The sequence below is a fragment of the Triticum aestivum genome, chromosome 1D, assembly GCF_018294505.1.
Source record: "Triticum aestivum cultivar Chinese Spring chromosome 1D, IWGSC CS RefSeq v2.1, whole genome shotgun sequence".
NCBI classification, from domain to species: Eukaryota; Viridiplantae; Streptophyta; class Magnoliopsida; order Poales; family Poaceae; genus Triticum; species Triticum aestivum.
The window spans coordinates 194,506,933-194,523,908 of record NC_057796.1 but is presented as its reverse complement, the minus strand read 5'-3'; the positions used below and the strand labels follow the sequence as shown (position 1 = coordinate 194,523,908).

The following is a 16,976-nucleotide window of genomic DNA, read 5'->3' as shown; positions in this document are numbered from 1 at the left end:
AAGAAACAGACCACAGTGAGGATTTGTCGAACTTCATAGGTGCCTCACCCAAACTTGATGCCAAATGGATGATGCATCACCACGATGACCTATCGATGCTCATGGTTGCGCCTCATGGTTGCGTCGGCTGGTGAAGCTGATCGATTTTCAATGAAAAACAAGCTGTCTTCCATCAGTGCTCTTTGCTTGTTACCCACAAAGATGATATCCTTCGTCAGTTCACCTTGGTTGCGTTGGAGACGCAGTCGTCTTTCACGTTGGTGCAATTTTATCACACAATTGGCTATGAACCAAATGTTTCCTCGAAGAAGGATCGACGTTGGTACTAAGAGCATAAGTTTTGTATTGATTTCTAAGCCTTCTCACAACTTTGTCTCCAGCTCCCCTGTAATTTTATTTGTCCAGCTATTAACTTTGATTAAAAAAATGGTGTGGACTAAAAACCCGGATGGACGTAGTAGCCCTCCATTTTTATTTACTCCGCATATTAGATTTGACTGAAGTCAAACTTTGTAAAGTTTGACCAAGTTTAGGCCGAACACAACAAACCATAATTATTAGAGAGGGCAAACTGTACATACTCTCAAACCTTTCCGATAATTGAAATTAAAATTCTTTATTTGTACACACTCTCACACGTTTCCGATAATTTGGCGCATGTGTGGTTGTTCACTTAAGGGAGGGTAGTGTACCGCACGTGAAGGACAGGAAGTGCGACCAGGACGCGTGGATCGTTAGTTCATCGGAAGTACTCCCTCCGTTCCTAAATATTTGTCTTTCAAGTGGTTTGCAATGGACTACCACATACGGATGTATATAGACATTTTTTACAGTGTAGATTCACTCATTTTGCTCCGTATGTAGTCATTTGTTGAAATCTCTAGAAAGACAAATATTTAGGAACAGAGGGAGTAGTAGTTTTCTTCACTGGTACGTTAAATAAAGAGTTTCGTTTCGTACTTACACAATTTAAAACGATTGTTATGGAGAGAATAAGAAAACCACTCCACTATATATTAGTCGTATACACGAGTACTATATGGACGCAACTTCATTGACTTTAGTGCACCTGCCTTTGGGTTTATGACAGGTGGGCCCAAAATGTGGCTGGCCCACCTGTCATACAGCCAAAAGCAGGTGCAGTTAAGGCACCGGAGCTCAGTCCGTACTACAGTATATATATATAAGCTGGAGCCTCAGCGCTTGTTCACTAGGGTTTGCACTCTCCACACTCTCGCCGCACTATATATATACACACACACACGCTGGAGGCTCAGCGTTCCTTTGCTAGGGTTTGCTATATTCACTGTCTCTCACCCTCTTCACCAGATCTAAACAAGACTGCGTTGTGGCCTCTGTCTCTCTCACCCCCCTCACAGCTGGCGAAGGAGGCGTCCGGATCCCGTCGCACCGGGACGGGGAGGAGGTGTAGCGTTCACTCTATCGCCTTCGGCGAGGGAGGCAATCCACTGCCGGCTGCGCTTTTCTCTTTCACCCAGCGCCTGTGCGGGAAGGCCACCGACCCCTTCTTCCTCGCTGTCGTACGTAGTGTGGGCAGATCCGACCTCCCGCCGCACGCCTTGCCACATCCCGACGACCCTAAGGTATAAGTTTCTTTGAAACCGTCATTGGTCTAGCTGCATGCTGATCTTTTTCAATTCTGTAGTCGAATCTAGGTCTTGGTTCAAAGAGGAAAGAAGGGTGCGGTGGGGTGGAGCATGAATCTAGGACGTGGTTCAATGAGGAAAGGAGGGAGGGAAAGTAGTATAGACTAGCTATCCAGCCGCTTTGTTGGTCGAAAAGGGAAAAAGGGGGTAACCCAGTACACACATTTGTTGAAAAGGGAAAGAAACTGGGGGGGTCGGGTAGTTTGTGCAGGACTAGATTTGCTGCCCTCACATCGGAAAAAGTTTCAAAGAGAACAAATATGGGACCAACGCAGATATGCTGCTTGGCTACATACTCTGCATCACCCATTTATACGTGTGGACGCACATGGTGCTGGCATGTCCCATGTCCCATCCACATGATCGTGCAGTGTGTTTTGAGATGTTGTGCTACTTGTATTGGTACTGTTTTAAATAAATGTTGAATTGAAGCTATTGTATTTTAAGCAATGCCACTCTCAGAATTAACTACTGAACTATTTTAAGAGAATTTCTCTGTTAATATGAATCAATGCAACCGTTTTAGAAATGCTACTGTCCTATACTTTGTTTTCCATCAAGATAAGGTAGATGCTTCTTTTTGTGGCCGCATGTTTCATCCTCCTTTATTGGCAGTAATTGTTTCCTTTTTTGCCTCTGTTAAATCAGGGATATCTATTCAACTTGTTGCTATAGCAAACTTAAATGTCACACCGGCGACTTTACTTGATTTCAGAGTAACTGCACAAAACGAGATTGGATTTCCTATTCGTGTTGGCAGATTCGTACGTGATCTTGTGTGCGTCATGACAGGTTGGTACTTGCCTTCATCCACATGATCGTGCAGTGTGTTTTGAGATGCTGTGCTACTTGTATTGGTACTGTTTTAAATAAATGTTGAATTGAAGCTATTGTATTGCTGTCTTTTCCCATTAAGTAGTGAACAAAAATGGGACCAACCCAGACATTATGCTTGTTGCTTTGTTACAACAAACTCTGCATCACCCCCTTTATAAGTAGATGGAAGCACATGTTGTTGTTGCGCCCACTCTCCCCTGGAACTGTTTATGCTTTTTGTTAATCTAATGCCGCTGGTAAAATTAAGCAATGCCACTCTCAGAATTAACTACTGAATCTTATTTCAAAACTGCAACACTTGTTAGGGATTGGCGGGATTACCATTTTTGTGGCCGCATGTTTCATCCTCCTTTATTGGCCAGTAATTGATTCCTTTTTTGCCTCTGTTAAAACAGGGATATCTATTCAACTTGTTGCTATTGCGACATTTTGCTTCGCTTAATTTTGGTGGAACTGCACAAAATGAGACCGGATTTCCATATATGTGTTGAGATCTCTCTGAGGTCTTCCTCACGAGTTGTTTCAAATCTTGGTCTTGAAAGGTCAGTACCGACTTTCCTCAGAATTAACTACTGAATCTTAGTTCAAAACTGCAACACTTGTTAGGGATCGGCGGGAGTACCATTTCTGTTAGGGATCGGCCGGAGTACATGTTTAAGAAATGTATTGTTCAGATAATGTCTCTGTTATTATATATCAGTTACAGTGTTTTACAAATGGTACTATCCTGCTTTGTAGTTCTTTCTACATGTTTAACCAAGGTATTGTTAAGATAATGTCTCTGTTAAAATGAATCAGTCGCATTGTTTTAGGAATGATACTTTTCTGCTTTGTCGTTCTTTATACATGTTGAAACAAGGCATTGTTAAGATAATGTCTCAGTTAATATGAATGAATCACACTGATTGAGAATTGCTACTCTCCTGCTTTGTTTCCCATTAAGATAAGGTAGATCAGTAGATGTTTTTCTTCTGGGAGTACAAGTCATCAACCGTTATTTCTCAGTAATTGTTTCCCTTATACCTTTTGTTGCTTACAGGGATATCAAAATTAAAGCTCGGTTTTATTCCGACTTTGATTTTAGTTGAACTGCACAAAAGGAGCCAATGTGTCTAAGGCAAACTGCTGCATTAGTGGGTCCAGTTGGTCTTACCACTTTGCAGAAAGAAGCAGTCACTGTTTGCGCTACATTACACAAGGAATGATCGAGAAGCTTTACAGAGTATTAGTAGACGCTGGTGACATGACTAGTCTGCAGAGAGCATAGGAAACTCTACAACACGTGGAGTGCACTGGGCAAAAAGTGCCCAAACAAGTACAGGAAGCCAGGACAGGACTCCAAATCTGTCAATGTCATTCTAAGCAACAATGATGGGGCATCTCGGTATGGTAATCTGTTTACCGTACTTTCAGTTTGTTAGTCCACCGATTGGTGGGTTGACACTGGGCCAGTATTAATGTGTGTGCTGCTGTGTCTTTGTTTTCTTGCAGCATATAAATACGATATCCATAGGGATGCTCAGCTTGATTTTAGTGGAACTGCACAAAATGTCCAGATGGTTTGTGTCCTCCATAATACTTCATCATGCACAATACATCGAATGGTTCTCTAATCATTCGTCGTCACCTTGAGCCACCGGACTATATGTTTGAATGGTGCTACCAGCGTCGGCCATTAAGAAGGCTAAGAAGAAAGACAAAAAGAGAGATGGCTGCTTTACTTGTGGTTCGGAGGAACACTGGGCAAACAAGTGCCCAAACAAGTACCAAGAAGCCAGGACAGGACTCCAAGTCTGTCAATGTCACTCTAAGCAACAATGATGGGGCATCTGGGTATGGTAATCTGTTTACCGTACTTTCAGTTTGTTAGTCCACCGATTGGTGGGTTGACACTGGGGCCAATATTCATGTGTGTGCTGATGTGTCTTTGTTTTCTGGCAGCATATAAATACGAAATCCACAGGGATGCTCAGCTTGATTTTAGTGGAACTGCACAAAATGTTCAGATGGTTCGTGTCCTCCATAATACTTCATCATGCACAATACATCGAATGGTTCTCTAATCATTCGTCGTCACCTTGAGCCACCGGACTATCAGATGACAAACTGATGACAAACCCTGCCCGTTCCACAATCATAGGCATTACATATTTTGAATGGGAAAAGCTTGTCAAAGTTGACATTAGTTTAATATATTGGAATTGGAAAACCTTGTCAATTTTTGCTCATTGATGTTAGCCAGAAGACATGCATTTGATATTTTTGAGTGGGACGCCCTTTGCTGTGAGCAACGTCGATCGTTTTTTCCTATTCCTGTCTTCAGTTCAGAAGTAAATATTTACTCTGCTGAGATGCATAGTCACATGAATGTTGACTTATGTAAGATATTTTAAGAGTTTGTTCTGAATATTGTCTATGTAATGCCAGGCCTTGTGTTTGATTGCAAAGTTGAGCTTGGAATGTTGTGGCATGCGGCATCACGAGCTGTTCACCGTGCCTCCTGAGAATAATGCTTCGTATTGTTTTGCATGTCGATCTAATGCCAGTGATTTGCTTGTTAGGAAGATCATCCTCTTCTGTTGTTTCCGTGCTTAAGAAGTTCATCGTCTTATGTTTCATTCATAGCCTATACGACAAGTCGGGTAGGTTAGACGTGAAACCATATGATCTTCCGACCAACTCACCATCTTAGGCCGTGATTGGATCGTCGTTTTCCAACCAAAACCGCTTGTAAAACTGACGCTTGTAAATAAAAGCAGATGGTCTCGGGCGAAGCGCTTGGTTGGTCGATTTCGACTAGTAAAATATACACCGGTCTCTCAAATTACACGCGTAACCCGCCGGTTTTACTTATAGACCTCGGGCCCTCGGTTTCATTACGCCTGTATTTTACGCGTTGTTTCCGATGACGAGTAAATTACACTTGTATCTTAATACAGGTGTGAAATAAACCAGAGCTCCCAAGTGTGGCCTTACCGTTTCATGCCGTCTCAGTCTCTCGAAGGTGCTCATAGGTGTCCGATGATCCTGGCTTCCTGAATGAGCAGCGGGTGCTATATCAGATCATCCGTAGGGCCCGCGAGGCCCTCTCCGTCGTCCTTCGAGTTGTTGCGCTCACCGTGGTGCCGAGCATTGTTAACATGGTCAATGAACATGAGGATTCAGGAGATTACTTTATTTTGACTGGATGACAGTAGGGACCCACTAGGGCCATAGCCGTACGTACGCAAGTGCCTCCTTATTATGTACAACTATATTTTTTTGCTTCCTCCTGGTTTCCTGACATCACGGTCCCACACCATTGTCAACCTATGTAGTCAATATAAATGAGAGAATTGCACAAGGTGCGGCCGACAGCTGGGACCAAGCAGCTCGAGCAGCATTTGTGTTTTTGAGGCGTGAGCACTGCAGAGTTTTTCTTGGCGATGTTTTCGTTGTTGTTCAGAGGAGAGCAGGGTATTAACTGGGCGGGCTATGGCCCGTCTAGCCTAGGACAGATATCCAGCCCAGATATTAATTTTTTCAAGATGAAAATGGCTAGCCCAGCTATACGTTTTTTGAGGAATACCCAGGCAAGGTCAACTTGTTATTCTCTGCCCCGCTGGGCTGCAAATCTTTCCTAGGAGGGATGCATTAGGCTTAACAGGGAAATGGGCTTTAAAAAATAATAAATGGGATGTAATTATAAAAACTGGGCAGTAACTATAAAAAATGCACCAAGCACGAAATTAGTTTATAAAATATTATTTATGGATTTTAAAAATCTTAATTTTTAATTGTTGCGCGCGCAATGTTTCGTTAGATTTTTACGCAATACAAATTTATATTTAATCTGACTAGAAATTTCGGGATAATAATATTTCGGATCCCATCAAAATGTGGGAAATTTTATTGAATTCTGTCTTGAACGGTTGGTTGAAATTATTAATCGTTGTCCTAGCTAGAAAATGGGTTGTACTTTTAACAAACTGTAAATGGGCCGTAGTAAATTTCATTAGAATTCAAAAATGGGATGTACATTCTTACAAATCGCAAATGGGCTATAAGTTCTCTGCCACACACTTGTGGGCCTACTAAGTTGACGCGTCCCCTAAAAAAAGAAGTTGACGCGTATGCAAGGCTTTGTCAACTTATTATAGTCAACACACGGTTCTAGCAGCATTGGCCGTTGGATGTTCATCCAACGGATGCCGTGCTTCTTCTTCAATCTCGGATATTCTAGCTTCACCCGCCCAGAAAATGATTCCTCCCCCTGACATCTGGGGCGCACCGTTTCGGAAGCTGACCTGTGGGCCTACTAAGTTGACGCGTACCAAGGGCTTTGTCAACTTAGTCAATATGAATGATTCTAGCTGCAGTGACCGTACGATGTCCATCCAACGGCCGTAGTGCTTCTTCAACCTCTGGTCTTCTTGCTCCAGCCGCCCAAAGCAGCACCGGTCGTGCCGCCTGCTCCTGCCTCCCGTGGCCGGCTGTGCTGCCGTGGAGGCCTCACCGCCCCTACTACTCCCACCGCTGGCCAGGCCATCCCTCCACTCACCCACACCCCCTATTATTCTGCGACGACGGCAACCTCACACCGCAGCCGAACCAGTGAACCGTCGTACTCCTCTTCGCGCGGGCTTCCACTGCCGCGTCTTCCCCAGCTCCGCGTTGTCCCCTTCCTAGGCCTCGCCGTCGTCCACCGCCCTGGTGCTCTTGGCGCGGCGTGGTCAACGTGGTCAAGAAATGGCTTCCATCGGACGTGGACTGTATGTGGAGAGGCTGACAGCTGGGTCCACGGCCGCAGCAAGGAAGTGCCTCCTTATTACGCGCAAAATAATTATTCCTCCACCTGACAGCGGGGACCCACCGGACGGGCCATCGTATTTCGCAAAAAAAATGTTACCGCCGCTGACAGCTCGGACCCACCAGCTATATCTTCGCACGCAAGGAAGTGCATCCTTATTACGCACAAAAAAATGAACACTCCCCCTGTTAGCTGGGACCCAGTATAGTGGCAGGCTGATTGTGGGCCTACTAAGTTGACGGGGACGGAGGGCTTTGTCAACTTAGTCAATATGCACGATTCTAGCTCTAGTGACCGTACGATGTCCAACCAACGGCCGTAGTGCTTCTTCAACCTCTGGTCTTCTTGCTCCAGCCGCCCAAACCAGCGCCGGTCGTGCCTCGTGCTCCTGCCTCCCGGTTGTGCTGTCGCGGAGGCCTCACCACCCCCTACTACTCCCACCGCTGGCCAGACCATCCCTCCACTCACCCACACCCCCTGTTATTCTGCGGCGACGACAGCCTCACACCGCAGCCGAACCAGTGAACCCTCGTACTCCTCTCCGCGCGGGCTTCCACTACCGCGTCTTCCCCAGCTCCGCGTCGTCCCGTTCCTAGGCCTCGCCGTCATCCACCGCCCTGGTGCTCTCGGTGCGGCGTGGTCAACGTGGTCAAGGAACGGCTTCCATCGGACACGGACTGTACGTGGAGAGGCTGATAGCTGGGTCCACGGCCGCAGCAAGGAAGTGCCTCCTTATTACGCGCAAAATAATTATTCCTCCACCTGACAGTGGGGACCCACCGAATGGGCCACCGTATTTCATGAAAAAAACATTTCCCACTGACTGCTGGGACCCACCAGCTACATCTTCGCATGCAAGGAAGTGCATCCGGGCAAAAAAAATGATTCGCCCCCCTGACTGCTGGGACCTACCAGCTACATCTTCGCACGCAAGGAAATGCCTGACAGTCGGGACTCACCTGGTCGAAGCGTACGTAGCGTTGTCATTCTGGTCGCGAACGTGTACGTACATACTGGTCGATGTAGAGGCACGCACGTGTCGTAGTAGAGGCGCGCACGTAGCATGTACACGCACGTACAACGACCAGTGTGCAAGAAAGAAAATACGGTCACGTACATACATACGGGCAGGGTCTCGAACGCCTACTCGCGCATATGTACGGCCAGGGCTCGTGTACATGGCTGGGTCGGAACGGAGAGCCAACCGGCTGGGTCGGAACAGAATGCGTCGTCGTGTTCATCGGGAGGGCTTGGACGGAACAGCCGATGGAAGCGAGGCCTGGCGTACCGCAGAACGGAGGAAACGTCCTTGTGTTCGACCAGCCACGGTCGAAACGGGATCCCGTTCATTGGGAGGGGTCTGGCGTACCGCAAAACGGAGGAAACGGACCTCCTACGGTCGAAACGGGGGTCCTGTTGATCGGGAGGGGTGTGGCGTGCCGCAAAACGGAGGAAACTGACTTGTGTTGGAGCACTACGGTCGAAACGGGGGTCCTGTTCATCGGGAGGGGTGTGGCGTACCGCAAAACGTGACTCCATGGGATACTGTTCATCTCCACCATCGACCCCCTCCAGCCTCCACAGGCTACTGTTCATCCACCGTCGACCTCCTCCAGCCTCCACCTGCGACTGTTCATCTACGGGCTCCTGTTCATCTAGCCTCCACCGCGCGCTAGTCCACCAGCTACTGTTCAACCAGCCCTCTCCACGGGATCTTGTTCAACCACCCCTCCATGGGCTACTGTTCATCCAGCCCTCCACCGTGTATTGTTCATCCATCCCTCCACGAGGTGGTCCTGTTCATCCAGCCCTCCACAGGGTCCTGTTCATCCAGCCCCAACCGGCTCGATCGATGGGGTCCTGTTCATCCAGAGGCAACACCACGGGGTCCTGTTATCCACCCCCACCGGGAACTGTTCATCCAAACCCCCCAGCAACGCTCACTCTTCATCCAGATGCAGCATCGATTGGCTTCAGTTAGTAGCAGTAGCGAAGGAATTGCTCGATCGGGTTCAGTTAACAGCCATCGATCGATGCTCGGGTTCAGTAACGCGTAGCCTGCAGTGCAATCGCTCGGGTTCAGTTAGAGCCCAACGCCTCGCACCCACGCGCGTGCGTGTACGAGATAAACGTGCATCGCTCGGCCCCGACCACCCACCGTAACCGGGAACACCCCGATATTTTCCTCGCCCTCGCTTCTACCACGGTTTTTTCCGTCATGGACGACCCAAAGAATGTCATGCAGCTGCGCCTCCGGCCCGCACAGGACGAAAAGCCCATTTTCTGTCATGATTTTTTGTCATAGAAGTAGGACCCCAGCACATCTATGATGATACCGGGTTTTGTCACAATTATCGTCATAGAAGTGTCATAAGTATGACAGAAAAAAATTTCGTTCGGCCCAAAATGTCACGGATGCGTCTTTTTTTGTAGTGATATTGTAAGCATGTGAAACATTGTTCAGTTTCTAACTCCCAAGTAAGATAGACATCAGGGATGTATCGACCCTCAAATGATGGAATGTTCAATTTCAGTTTAGGAACATGGTCATAATCGGTGGTGCAGCCCTACCGTTGCGATTATAGGCATGAGGACGACCTGGTGGTGGTGCTAGTGGTTGCACATAGTTATGATCTCATCCTCGTAATCGGCCTCGTAAACGTCCTCCTCATTGGCAGCAGCAGGAGGCACAGAAGCATTGTTGTTGTTGTTGTCGCTGTTGCAGAGGTGCGACAGGTGCAACCGGTGGTGGTTGTGGAATACACGCGAGCAATTCATTATACTTGTTATCGAGCTTTGTTTCGAACATCTTCTCAGTGCGATCTATCTTCTCCATGGCCTCTTCAAAACTGTTTAGCGCATCTTGCACCTGTCCACTAATCATTTGCTGAAATTTATCATGTAGCTGTTTGTGCGTCATGTTCTTCCAGTCAGTCTCGTCGGCTTATGATCCTGCCATGGTTAGCAGCAATAGAAACACACAAGAATATGATCCTTCAGACTACTAGGAAGTGGTGGTGGTGTGTCACAAATCCGTCAAGCGAATCTCAAAGTCTTACCAGTTCTTACCAAGCAGTAGGCGGTGATCGGCAACCGTTGTAGTCAAAACTCTCAAAAGCTTGGATATAGCGATTGCCAGGTGGTGTCAAATGCACGACATAGATGTATGTGGAGCTGGGATGGCTTATAATATGGTAGCAGAAAGGTCAGCAATAATCAATTCAGAGATGCAACGTTGAATAAACGCTCAACGATGGTCCTGTGCTGGTCCTAGACTAGACCGTACTAGAGATGCGAGCCTAGAACACTAACAAAATCATGGCACTATACGTAAAACAAGGGAAGAGCACACTCTGAATCTTTTTTTTTCTTTCCACCATTTTTTGGCACTTTTTTCCTCTCTTTTTTTCCTCCGCAACAATTTTTTCGAAAAAGTCTACAAATGGTCAAAAAATTGCATAGCCAGAATTTTCCAGACTTAGTTTCTTTTTTGATTTTGGAACTATTTTTCTTCTACGGGTGGCACGGAAGTTGGGGAGTCCGACTTGGTCACGACTCGTAGTATGTCATGATCTTGAAATCGAAAACAAAGCAACACATACTGGACTCGGACTAGGACTATGGCGGAGATTGGCGAATCTGTGATGGAGGTGGACACGGATTAGCGTGATGGCGGCGGATATGTGGTATATGGCAGCGGCGATGACGATGGTGGTATATGGCAGCGGTGACGACGATGGTGGTATATGGCAGCGCTGGTGACGATGGTGGTATATGACAGCGCTGGTGACGATGGTGCGACAGCGGCGTGACTACGTGAACAGAACTCGAAACTCTAATAAAGGACTAGACACTAAGACCAGCAACTTGACACGACGATGCAACCGCAAATTCAACAAAGCAAAACTCTAAAAAGAATATGCGGCTCAGATTGGTTCAGATATGATGAACTAACCCTAATTTTTTTGGCTTTTTCGTGGACTATAGGTATGAAGAACATACTCGACCTAAACTACGAAAACTGGAAAATCTCATCAAGCAACCTGGAAATCTGATACCACTTGATAGAGGCGAAGGTGTCCCGATGTTTCGATGAGATAGCTATCGTTTTCTGTGGGAGTCGACTTTGACGATCCGACTACGAACGTACGAAGACGTCGCGCCTTAGCAATCACTAAACCAACTTTCGAGGGGTTATTGACCATGCCAGAGTACGATCAACCTGACCACGGGGGTCTATTTCCTGCGAGCAAACGAAGAACAAGCAAGAAACTGAGATTGCAACCTGGATATTTCGAATATAAGAGGAAAACTCTATTGATGAAAGTGGGGTTCTGTGACGTCTTGGTATGGTCGTTGAACACAAACGAAGTACGTGAGTTGCAACTATAGCAAACTTTAATCTAAACAAAACTCAAAGTTTAAACGACGCCCTAAGGGTTGTATATATGGAGGAATAGGGGGGAATTTCGTGACCCCTTGGAGGAGGGGTCTGAAACCAACCCTAATTCTATTTCCCCACACATACGGACTCTAAAAACAACCTAGAAAGTTGTATTCCGAAATTACATGGGCCTGACCCAAAAATAAGGTGGCGCAGCACCTAAAATAAGCTATGGATGAAATTTATGAAAGGGCATATGTATATTTCGTCCATGTCCTTGTATGTTATCAAGGAGGCTTCAAAGTGCTGAAATCTGCACTAGAAACGCCGTTCTGGTTCCCTTCGCGCGTGCCTTCATCTCCATGCTTGATCCTGCTCCAGTGTTCATCTCTCTTGTCCATGCTAAGCCCTTCATTAGTAATCAACACAAATGTATCTAAGTTAGGCAGCATCATATTCTCATTAACATTAGAATTGTTACCAAGAAACGAAAGTACCTGGTAATTCAATTGGCGTGCGCGAGGAATAATAATTGGTCCAGTATGTATAACATCAGGGGTTGTGGGTGTAACAATGGTATTAATGTCCTCATCATGCTGCCATATCATCCCCCTCCTCTCTTTTATCTTGTTGTTACGTTGGTAGTAGAGGAGGCTAGAGGAGTGTGGAACCTGCTCTTCATTGCTTTTTAGCTCTTATTTTCCTTAGATTTTTATTCCCCTAGCGGTATAGGCGAGGTGGCATCTGTGATGATGCATTGGAATAAGGTCTCTCCGGCCTCTCCATACCTCAATGCCATCAAATTCAGCGTCAATGAAGGGCCTGCAAGAGTAGGTGTTGTCAGATTAGTTAGTTCTTTTCGACTCTTGACAGTTGGTGTGTCTATGAAGGAAAGAAATTGGTTGTTTGGTTTTGCCACTTCGATCTCTTCATTCGTTTTGTTACAACAAGTTCTAGGTTCTAAACCCTGGGAATTGGTGGTGAAGAATTGTGAGACTGCACTGCATGGGGTGCTGCCCCAACTGATGTTTTTTGAACACCTACAAATGCCATCTCCACACAAGGCTTTGAAGACCGCAATAGCAAGTCATTGCGAACAATGAGATCTAGTAGTTGTTTGTATCCCTTACTATCTGTTTATTGTATTTTCCAAGCTCCGGCGGATGGCGAGCAAGCAAAGAAAGAAGATGACCAATATGTTTTTTAATGTAATTTCATTTTTTTACAGGCCGTTTGGTATCTTGTTTGTCCTTCGTTTGTATTGTCTACTATTTTCCTTGATAAATATCATATATGAGGTGCCCTTTGGGTGTCTTTTCTAAAGAAGGTATACCCGAGGTCCCACCTCAATTCTACGTGGAACTCCACATGGACGGTTAACAAAAGACAATGACAGTCAACACAAGTGAAGGTCAACAAAAGTCCAAACAAGCCACCATGGGTCCAATCAAGTCATCGCAGTCAGCAAAAGTTCAAAACAAATCTTCATGATCATCAATAGGTTAAAGGATAAAGAGCACCTAAAAGAACAAGTGAAAGGAGCAAAGAAACCAAAGCCAAGTAAGAAAGCCTTTACGTGGTGAAGAGAATTTCCCCTTCATGGGCCATAACTCCCCTCCTACGATTTTATTTAATAATATGGCTGCATGCATCGATTGATGCAGAGGCCAGGGGTTATCCTTCTTTTCCAAAAAAAAACTAGAGGCTCATAGGCCAATGAATAAATTACCTAGTTCTACTCTCCCACCTTCTTCTTTCCAGGGTAACTTTGGTCATTTGTCAAGGATCCCTAGTCATATAACGCACCCCATGCAGTGGTGGACCTAGAATCGCACGCTTGGGGTGTCACAGTTCAAAGTTTACACTAAACATCATCATAATCTCAACAAATAGTCTAAAAATAGCAACAACTTGATGGATATTTAGTGTTAAGTATATAGTAGCAAAATTTATTTTACAACTTTGGAGGGAGTGCCAGGCACCCACGGCACCCCCACTAGATTCGCCACTGCCCCCATGAGCATGTAAATCGTTCACTCTCTAGTTAAATAAACTCCAGAGGAGAATCTCCCCCTCCTTAAGAGTTGAGGCTCGACCGGAGGCCGAGAGTCATGCTCCGAGAAACTTAGGGCGTGTTCGGAAGCCCTCCATGGCCAGAAAATCTTCAACTCCGACGCCACAAATCTAGGACCAGCTTCTCGCAGTCGATCCCGGATTGAGCGATCTGTTCGGCGTCACGACTTCTCGCTCGGACGAGGTAGCGAGCTTGAAGCCCATAAAATCACCCCTTTGTGGCCCATCAGGAGCAGGCTAAGCAATCCAAAAGGTTTGGAAAAGATGGGCTGGGCCATAGGCCTGGTGGGGGAGGGACTGCCCGCGACAAGAGAGACGACCTGGAGCGAATCGGTACGTGATGCTTTGGTCGAATGAGTCACTTGGCGGTGGCAGGGCAACATAATTCTCTTCAACTCCAGCTTCCTCGTTTTTGTGGAGCTCGATTTTTCTCACTCCACCGCTCCTGCAAATTTGCACTACACCGTTCGCCCGCTTCTTTTTTGAATAACCAGGAGTTGACCCGTTCGGGTCTGCTCCGGGCTTGGAGGTAAGGATTTGAGAAGCCAATGGGCTACCGAACACGCTCTTAGTATGGCTCGAACTACGGGAAGCCGTGAGACTTTGAAAAAAGTAACACTCTAATTGTTTGGTGCGCCGAGCATCACTCTCAATAACTCTGCTCATAGGGCGTATGTTGTGCTTCGATGAGCCAATCTATTTAAAAAAATATCGTTGTGTCACTTTATCGGTGCACAAGGACCTTCTCTATCGTATACACCCTCTCCTATTCAACCATACCTGGGAGCTCGCACGACTGTAGATTTTTTTTTTTTTTTTTTTTGCGGGTAGTCGAGAGAAATATTTCTGCTGAGGCATAACATGCGCCATACAGTAAGCAACACATACACATTGGACATTCCTGAACAATACATAGCTATACAGTCACTGGCCTGTCAAGAGGAGTGAATTAATACTAGTGAAATTACGCACACAAAAATCGACAGACAAAACGAGAAATGCACCAACACCATGCCGTGTACGCGTGCAGCAACAAGCTAGCAGCGAAAGCTCTTTCCCACCAAGTCGCGGCCCCAGTCGCGGCATGTACGATAATGTCATCCATCTACGTGTCTCTCTGTGGTCAGTAGGAGAACTGCAGGTTGCTGATGAAGGACTGGCCGAAACCCCAGTTGGGCGGCACGACGTTCGGGAAGACGATGGTCTGGCCGCCGGTGGTCGTGACGCCGAAGGTGAGCTGCTGCCCGGCAAGCCCCGCGAGCGACTGCCAGTTTGAGCCCCAGTTCCTGCTCATGGGCACCTCGCCGGTGGTGGCGCTCTTCACCCAGACCGCCTTCACCGAACCGCTCCCGGCGACGTTGGTGACGAGCACCAGCTCAAAGTAGTTCTTCCCGTTGATGGTGAAGCGCACCCCGCCCTGCTTCACGCACGACACGCGCTGGTAGAGCACCGGGATGATGCCGGCCTGGTAGATGCCAATCTGGAGCCATGCTGGCTGGGCCATGTCGAAGTGCGCACGCGGCGGGTTGCACCAGCCCCCGTTGTCGCTGGGGAGCGCGTAGTTGGCCGGGCAAAGGTTGGTGGTCGTGACTGTGACGGAGGCGCCCTGCCGGCAGTTCCGCGGGTCGGACTGGGAGTCGCATGCAATCTGGAAGCACTGCCCGCACGACGCGCCGTCGCTGAACATCGCGGAGCTCAGCGCCGCTGTGTTCGTGCCGTACCCCGTACTGTAGAGGTTACCGTACCCGCACGCGCCGCCTGCAGACACATACGAACGCAGCGCACACATCAAGAGCAAGCACCATTAGATGCAGTTCAGCATTAACTGGACGACCGAACATCCGGGTACACCTGCACGGATCATTAGGTTACGTACCCATGGTGCCGGAGGCGTCGCTGCCTCCGTAGAACGTGGCCGATCCCGTGGACCAGCCCGCGTAGGTCGGCGCGACGAGAAGCGTCGTGACAATCACGACGAAAGCGGGTAGAGATTTGGACGCCTCCATTGTCATGGAGCCTCAGCAGAAACGAAGCTAATTAATCAACGAGGTGGTGAAGGTGACAAGCAATTATATGTGCTCCTGCTTTGCTTACTGGCGTAGTTCTTATATAGGAACTGTGTATGTGTGAAAACGAAAGCATCAGGAAACTGAATCGCACGCAGGGCACGTGAGGTGGTGCAGCTACAGTTGCGCATCGATCAGATCGATGATGCCCGCGCGGCTATCTCGCGAGGCTTTTAAATTGCAGTAACATGGTCAAGGCTTTTCTTTTTTACGAAGATTCTGATCTGCATTAACTTGCATCCGATGCATGTCACTGTCCGCCGCTCGTAGTGTTACATATCTTCCGATGGAGGATCCGATCGAGTGAAATGGACGTTTCTAAACAAGCTGAATCCCGTAGCGAATGATCCGTGGCGATTGTTTATGTTTATCATATCGGAAGGTTGACATGAGAGTTGCACTATTAACTTATTGAGTGGGCCGGCCGGAGACGCCCGGTCGATCAGCCAGACTTCCTGTGCGTATCCCAGATCCAACGAATCCACACTCTCTCGCGACCAGATTGAATGTACCGGGGCAGCGTCGACGCTGAACCTCAAATAGCCTTCAAACGTTGCACCGAGCTCTTCGGATGCATTTTGTCATCTAACTTCGATTCGTATTTGTCGGTGGACGTGTCCATCCGTTCACTTTTGCCGCAAATCGGAAGCAAACCAAAGGCATTGCGGAAGTCTGGATCTCATCATGTACGCGTCCGACAAGCGGTCCTATCCAGAATCCCTCCCGCGTGCCCGCTACCGCTCCAACCGTCCTTTCGGAAAAAGGAACCGCGTTCTTGCCGGTCCAGAGCGGACACGACAGCTTTGCAGCATGTGGGGCATTGAAGGTGCATGCCGGCCGAGAGTGTTGGCAGCGCCTATTCGTTCATGATGCTTTTGCTCGCTCACTCCCCGCGTTCAATGCCAGCTCAGAGTGACATGATCGGACCGGGCGACGTGACGGCTTTCTACTGCATTGAAACCGATAGTCCGTCCGTACGCCTACCCGGCATATAACATGCGCGACGATCGAGAAACCATCTGTTCACGCCCGCATTCAAACTGTCGTTTGGCCTGACCGGCACCCGCTACATAAACACGGTTGCGCACATCGCAAATGCACCACCTCTGCTTCTCCTTCCTCCTCCGTCCATGAAACCCAGCGGTGCAATGACGGCGACC

At 47.5% G+C, this 16,976-nt stretch overlaps 1 protein-coding gene across 1 annotated transcript; it reads right to left on the bottom strand.

Annotated features, from left to right (window-relative positions):
- Positions 1–14,619: 14,619 nt before the first annotated feature.
- LOC123167184 (expansin-A15-like) lies at positions 14,620–15,825 on the bottom strand. Its single transcript, XM_044585019.1, has 2 exons — positions 15,627–15,825; positions 14,620–15,508 (listed from the first exon to the last, which is right to left on the bottom strand). Exons 1-2 carry the CDS (start codon positions 15,760–15,762, stop codon positions 14,874–14,876), a joined length of 771 nt encoding a protein of 256 aa, XP_044440954.1. The 5' UTR covers positions 15,763–15,825; the 3' UTR covers positions 14,620–14,873.
- Positions 15,826–16,976: the final 1,151 nt, after the last annotated feature.